The sequence below is a fragment of the Elaeis guineensis genome, chromosome 4 (assembly GCF_000442705.2).
Source record: "Elaeis guineensis isolate ETL-2024a chromosome 4, EG11, whole genome shotgun sequence".
Classification (NCBI taxonomy): domain Eukaryota; kingdom Viridiplantae; phylum Streptophyta; class Magnoliopsida; order Arecales; family Arecaceae; genus Elaeis; species Elaeis guineensis.
The window spans coordinates 18994664-19002409 of record NC_025996.2 but is presented as its reverse complement, the minus strand read 5'-3'; the positions used below and the strand labels follow the sequence as shown (position 1 = coordinate 19002409).

The following is a 7746-nucleotide window of genomic DNA, read 5'->3' as shown; positions in this document are numbered from 1 at the left end:
GACGTCGCTCTCTTTATTCCGAATTATGCGCTTGCTCCAATCAAAATCCTCCTACAATTATACATAACATTATATCATCTTTGTTGAATGATTTGACGCTATTTCCATGTTTTTATGGACACAGAATGAATATGATTAAGTAAAACTAGATCTAACTCATATAGTTAAGACTCATACGTCAGATGTAGAACCTAATTTGAGGCCTGATTTCAATTAGCTTATGCATGCATCTCGCATAATTCAAACAATCTGGTCAGGCCCAAAGGAAGTGTACAAAAGTCAAAATTAAAATTACAAGAAAATGATTTTCCATATTCACTCAATGTTTATATTGTAAATTTAATGAGGGGACCCATTTTGTATGCCAACTACTTAATCATGTCAATATTTTTGGTGTCTCTTCCCAAATAACCCAAAATCCTTAAAACCTTAGCAAACATAGGATGCCGGTCCTAGCCATTCGATCCAACCACTAAGAACTTACCAACTTTATAAGCCAACATCTTTAGAAGAACTGAGACTCTAATCCAAGCACACTGTGATAAATATTTCTTGTTTCTCTTACAATTTCAAATATGAAATATTCTTTTCGGAATGCATGCTTATTTATGGGATTCTGAATGAACTAACAAGAGCTCTTAAATTTATGAAATTGGAAAAATACGTCTGACAACCATTCCTGAATTCTGTTCGCTTTTCTCATGCTTTCCTTACCTTAATGCTACCAAACAAACTTGTAGGTGAATACCATAGTTTGTTGACTCTAAAATAGCAGAAGATGCAGTGCATCCTATGCACCATATAAATCCTAGAAACCTTTATATTTGCTGCGTTCTAGAAAAGACAACAATATTTGCTGGAAGGACAGAAGAGTTTCTCCTATCTATTCAAGAAAGAGGAAAGACTGAAGGTTTAGAGCCAACCAAAAAGGCCAAGAGCTTTGAATATGGAATTGCAAATCAAGTAATTCTACTGAGACTAAAAACTCCTGTCATACGTAAGGAACCGAAGACTTTTGTCCAGGAGCCTGGCTAGCTACCTTCAAGGTCGGACAAATGGTCATAAAGAACAATGACAAAGAGCAATAGCTTATTTACCAACAAAAGAACCAAAGCAATAGATTCCAAAGCTGTGGGTCATTTAAAATCTACCGTTCACATATGGTGCATGCTATGTATAATAAACTATTCAGTCACTCAAAATCAAAACCTAAGAGCCCTTTTTTGCTGATAAAAAATTTATATGAGAATCCATACTTTTTTGAATAAATATTTCTCTCAGATAATATTTAAATAAAAAAATAATTTAAATATATTCTTTTACATATAAGAAAGTGGTTTCAAAATTTGTTATCCATATTCTTTTACATTACTACTTTTTTGGATAAGTTGATAAAATTTATCCATATTTTTTTTTTTTTTTTGTACTTTTTAAATTTGATTAAGTTATTAAGCATTGAATGATAGAACATTGAAAATGAGGATGGACATTTAGGTACAGTATTAAATAACTACTTTATTGACTGATGAAAAAATGATTTAGCCACTTTTTGGATGGATAAATTTTTCTTATTTTTATAAATAAATGTTACCCATGATAAATAACTTAGCCATCTTAAAAATGTGAGAATATGAGTGAGTTGGTTAATAAAAAAATTGATCAGTTTTTCCATATATTTATCCACAAAAGAACGATAAGTAAATAACTCAAGATCTCATTTAAAAAATTAGCCATAAGATATTATGTTAGTTCTTTTGACCTATAAGTAACCATGATGTATTGAGTGCATCATCTATTTAGGACTAAACTATATCCGTATGAATCCTCATAATTCAACCTCCTCTTTTCTCTTACCTCCATTGACATTCTTCTTTTTTTTTCTTATTGACGTAATGGGAGGTTTGACCACCCAGTTTTATTGTTTAAAAATACTATGGATAGGTTATAAGAGGAGAGGAAAAAAGGGTTCGACCACCCCAAGAGCATTCTCGGATTTACATTCTCATCAACATCAACGGGAATATAACAAGGAGCATTCCAGTGTCAGGACCACCCCATATCAGGAGCATTCACACTCTCACACGTTTAACGAGGTCATATAAAACCTGAATCACCATAAATTTGGAGCAAGAAATCTACAATTTTTAAAAGCAACTCCACACGAAAATAGGATGGAGGGAAGCAAATTGAACAGTGTGATCATGAAGAAACCTTTTGACCTCGCCTTTTCGACTCAAAGCCGCCATATGCAACGATTCCACACGCCTTCTCGTGCAATGGGCGTGTGGACTGTCAGCCTTTACCTACTTCAGTCATCGCAACTGTTCCTGGTCAAGCTTTTGTTATGAGATACACAAGCTGGTGATGTGTCCAAATATCCACAAGCGTTAAAGGTGTCACTCTTGACCATTCATCCATCGCTGGCGTCGGCTAGATTAGAAGAACTAACAACATCAAAGGAAAAGATTGGAAATTAGCAAAGATACAAAAGCAAACAAATGGAGATGTACAATGAACATAGGATGAACATATGATATGCCGGTCCTTTCATGCTTCTTATGGCCACCAAGGCCAAAGGGAAGCTCCCAAGGATTTATTGACCAATGATAGTGTAGCCAATTGTTTTGATGTTTGTTTGTGAGCAATAAACAAATCGAATAGTTTAAGGGGTTTGTTTTTTGGTTAACAATAGTTCAGGGTCTAAAATGTCAACATAACCTCCCTCCGTTTGCCGCTTTGCCCTCACGACTCATACATCATCTCGGCCGCAAATTTTATCATGTTGTGTGGGTGAAATTATTACATCGCCGTTCCCACAAGAAATCCGCAGTCAGCACGAGTTCGTTAGGTAACAGATCTTCAGAGATCTTTCTTTTTTTTTTTTAATTTTTTTTTTCCTTTGTCCCCCATAAGATCGAATGAAAGCGATGAAAAAGGTTTAGAGAAAGCTATAGATTTCTGCATCTTATATTTGCACGATATGTGCATGCGTGACTTACACGGGTTTATGAAAGTCCATTCCGCTGTAAAGTTGTATAAACGCAGAGAAGATCAAAAATAAAAAGAAAAAAAGGTTGTGAGTTGGAAGATAAAGCAACAACCAACGTGAGTTCTTTAGGTATCATACATCAGTAGTTGGTGGCTGCTAAGTCATTCAGATTGTTCCTGGATGCTCCAGAAGAGAGATGCCGGGGCCTGGATGGTTACATCGTAGGCTACAATAATTGATCAGATCCATCCACATTATTTTGTATAGATCATTTCATTAAAGAAAGAAAATGGAGGACCTGCTGGTGTTTGATACGGAGCGCAATCCTTCTGAAAATAACCATATATCCTGCGCCATCAATATTGATAAGAAAAGTTTTTTAAAAAAAATAATAATAATTTTGTTGAAGTAAGCGGAGGCTAAGAGGAGAATAGCCACCAAATTTTATAAGAAGAGGAGTAGGTAGAGCAGATGTATATGGAACAACATTGACAAGAAAGTGGCTCATGAAGAGTCCTTTCAACAACCTCATCAAAGAATGCCGATTCATGTGGATTATCTAAAATTGAAAATGACACCACAAAATTTGAGAAGATCAAGTGAACGTTTTGTGAAAACTTGAGGCTGCCGAGGAAAGGAAAACGGGGTGGTGGGGGTGGGGGGGGGATTGGGTTGTTTTAAAAAAGAAAAAATAAAAAGAAAAAAGTGGGGTGGGGGAGGGTGGGCGGTTTTGTGGGGTGTGGTGGTTTAGGGAGTGGCTGCTGAACAATGAAAGGTAAATATGATGAAAGTTGGAGGAGGCTGGAAGCTATCCCCTACTTATTAAAAAAAAAAAGGGGCTGTGTACAAGACAGAATAGGGATGTACAGAGAGGAACAAAGGAATAGAAAAAAAAGAGAAAACAAAGGGAAATAAGATGCATCTGGACTAAAATTTTTATAAGAGCTCCATTCTTTTTGAAATGGATGATGGTGAAGCAGCTAGGTTCGCTTCTTGGATGAACTGTAAGCAGGGTACTCTTTCATTTTTATATCTAAGCCTTCCTCTGTGTTATAAGAAGCTACCTAAACATTGTTGGTTGCCCTTAATTGAAAGGATGAGCTCATGATTAGCCACTTGGAAGGGAAGATTGCTTTCTCTAAGCGGTATGCTAATTTTAATCAACTCGATTCTGGCCGCGTTCCTTCTTTTATTATATATCTATTTTTAAATTGTCTAGCTAGATTGTAAGAAGAATAGACAAGTTGAGAAGAGCTTTCTTATAAAAAGAGACAGACAACGTCGTCGGATTTCATTGCTTGGCGAATTGAGATTATGTTTATAGAACCAAGGATCAAGAAAGTTTGGGAGTGAAGAATCTTATTCAGATGAATCAGTCACTTTTAGCTAAATAGGCTTGAAAAATTTCTGTTGGGGTCACCAAATCCTTGGTGGAGCTAGGTGGCACGGGCCTATTACTCATGGAGAAAGTTGGGAATGAGGTCGAGGAGGAGTTTGTCAAGCTTGTCACCGATGGAAAGATGTTTATTCAAAAACTTCTGCCTTCTGGAGTTGGTGGCTTTTAAGATAGGGAATGGCGGCTCAATCCGATTTTAGGAGAATATTCAGATCGACATAATTTCTCTTGTTTTCATTTCGAAGAGCTTTATAATTGTGTTTTGAAACTGAATAGGCCGATTTCATCATATTGGAGCTGAAGGAATTTGAGATGGTGTATCAAAGTTCAAAGGCCATTGACTATTCTTCAAGAGACCCTTGCTATCCATTCTCTCCTTTTAGGCTATCTCATATTACGGAGTACCAGTTTAGAAGCTTACACAGAATGGATTATTCATTGTTGACTCTTTCTGCAAGTTTCTTAATTGTGATAGTCCGAAATGTTCTTTCTCAAAAATTCTTTGGCAAGCGCCAACACCTGAAAAAGTGAAAGTTTTCTTGTGGTTGGCAACAAGGAATAAGCTACACACAGGAGAAGTTCTTGCGAGAAAAGGTTAGAATATCAGCTCAGGGTATGTTCTATGTGGCTCAATTTCAAAGTCGGGCATCTACTTATTTTTCAGATGTTCTCTTGTAAGGAGTTTATGGACAATAATAAATTTACCGCTGAATTTAAGAGATAAGCCTTCTACATTTATTGACATGTGGACTACTTAGAGAAAGAAAAATAAGAACAAACTTGAGAGCAAGGCAGGTGATCAATTATTGGCCACGATAGAAGGGTCTGTATTCTTGGCTTTGCAGAATATTCTTCAGACTTTTCGTGGCTGGGAACATCTTTGTTACATGAAGAATCAAGACAATCATACGAGACTCTGGATGAAGCTAGAAACTTTAGCTACTACTGCAATAAATTGTAGATAATCTTTTTTTTCTCTATATATCTAATGTAGTTCTTTATCTTGCTTTTCGTTCGAAATGTAACTTTGATTTTTATCAGTAATAAAAAAAATAGCATCCTGCTACCTCTGCTTTCTGTCAAAAAAAAAATAGAGGGAAACTAGAGAAAGCAGCTGGTACAATGCTTGCACAAATCTCAATGCAAAGGGTATAATTTAGTTAGGATCAAGATTTTATGTCCCGATGGAATAGGAGGTGTCCCACCATCCCGACCTATTTTTATGAGGAAATAAGACCAACATAGGATCGAAACTCTAAAATCTATCCATGTAAGGTGAGAAGACGAAGGAGGAAAGAATAAAAGGAAGGAAAGATGAAAAAAAGGGAAAAAGTGGAAGAAAATAAGAAACCATTAAAGAAAGGAAGGAATGGAAAGAAAAAAGAAGGAAAGAAAGAAAAAAGGAGAAAAAAAGAAAAGAAAAAGGAGATGAAAAATTTCCAAAATGATCTTGGATGAATCCAAAGGTTATACAAATTTGATGGCCAATCTCTTAAATTCAATTATATTTTGATAGAGTTTTAAGGACTTTGAGAATTAGGACATTTGATAAGCAAAAGATTCATAGATTCTACTCATGCACCCACATAGGGCACAACAAAGCTAATTTGCCATCTCTTCTTAGGCAATACCACTGTTGCATGGAGTTTGTTATGTAGAGTAAGCTAAAAAAAAAAAAAAAAAACTTTCATCATTTTCAAGATGGCTGCTTTCAAATGATCTTGGTGTAGGGAACAAAATGAGAGCTTCATTTAAGGAATCTATAAGAATCAACAGAGAGTTCTATAAGCTTTCGTGTAGGCACATTGCTATCCATGATGGTTTGATAGAAGATAAAATGCCCTTGAGTGCCTCTAATTGCTCGGCTTGCAGTCTAGTCACAAATCTCTAAGTTTAATTTTCTTAGTGAGAGATCTCCAAGACCATTGGTGAATCATATTTGTAATTTAAGTCTTGAAAGAGATAAGCAAAAGCCACTGATCCAACCTAAATATCCTCTCAAAAATGGATGTTACAACCATTATCGAGCTTAAAGGAAATACAATTCCCAAAGGCACCCAACTGCTTATTGATATTTTTTCAAATCGAAGAAAATTGTTTGATGCTTTTTTGCCTCTCATTCCCAACCTTCTCATGATATGATAAGTGCATCTAACCTGTCTCTGCCAAGAATTATTTGAGCTCATGGTATACTTCTAAGCCCATTTAGCTAGCAAAACAAGATTCATTTGATTAATATTTTTGATACCTAATGCTCCCTACTTTTTGAACCAACGTATATGTTTTTTCGATAAATGGGAAGCAATGAAGCTACCCAGATATTATTAAGGGCCCATTCTTTTATGGATAAATATCATGAAAAAATTGGTTAACTTTTTCATTGACCAACTTATCTATATTCTTTCATTTTCAAGATGGATATTTTTATTAATAGCATTTATCTATAAAATGAGAAAAAATCTTATCCAACTAGGGGATAGCTAAATCATTTTTTCTATCAATCAGTAAAATAGATATTTAATTTTATTCCTAAAATACCTCATCTTCATTTCTAATGCCTGCATCATTCCATACCTGATAACTCATTCATTCATTTTCTCCGAATCTAAAAAGCATAAAGGGTATTATTAAAAATATGGATAAAAACTTAGTAACTCACCCAAAATAATAATAATATAAAAGCATATGGGTAACAGATTTTGAAACCATTTTTTCATGTGTAAAGAATATGCATAAATTATTTTCTATCTAGATGTTGCTTGAAAAATATTTATCTAAAAAATATAAATTCCTAGATAAATTTTTTACCCACAAAAAAAAATAGACCCTAAAGGAATAAAAGTAACATACTATGTACGGCTGGATTCATGTTCTAGCCCATAGTCTAGTTTATATGTTCCAAAATTTACAGCATCACACTTTCCAGCGACAGGTGAGTAAACAAACCTCATGCTTCCTGCTAAAGAAGCCTTCAAATTTGTTTCCTAAATAAAATACCGAGGTTCAGACTCTCTGAGTACACAAAGTCATGGAAGCAGAATTCAGAAATTTTCAACATTATAGACACGAGGTTAATTGAGAAATAGAGTAGGGGAGCTGTTCAACCACTGAACCATAATGGAGAAGGGTGCTATTGCAGGCTGATGCAGACAAGAAAAGCATAGCAAAAACTATAAATAGGCTTCAATATAGGTATCTTTAACCTCATTTAGACCACAAGCTAGTAGAGCAAGAGTAGAAGAGATATCCATGGTCTTTCATGACCATCTCTACTCTTGGGATTGCAGAGATGAACCTAGCTATAATAATATCCAAAATTTTTTGCATCATTGCGAATTTAGAATAATTTTACTTCTTCAAA

General features: G+C 35.0%; 1 protein-coding gene across 1 annotated transcript in view; it reads right to left on the bottom strand.

The window, feature by feature from the left end:
* Positions 1-2069: 2069 nt before the first annotated feature.
* LOC140857265 (uncharacterized) overlaps positions 2070-7746 on the bottom strand; it is a 28186-nt gene continuing 22509 nt past the window's right edge. Inside the window, exon 5 of the mRNA XM_073256030.1 lies at positions 2070-2105. Within this exon, the coding sequence (XP_073112131.1) occupies positions 2070-2105 (36 nt within the window). The remainder of the gene's footprint in view (positions 2106-7746) is intronic.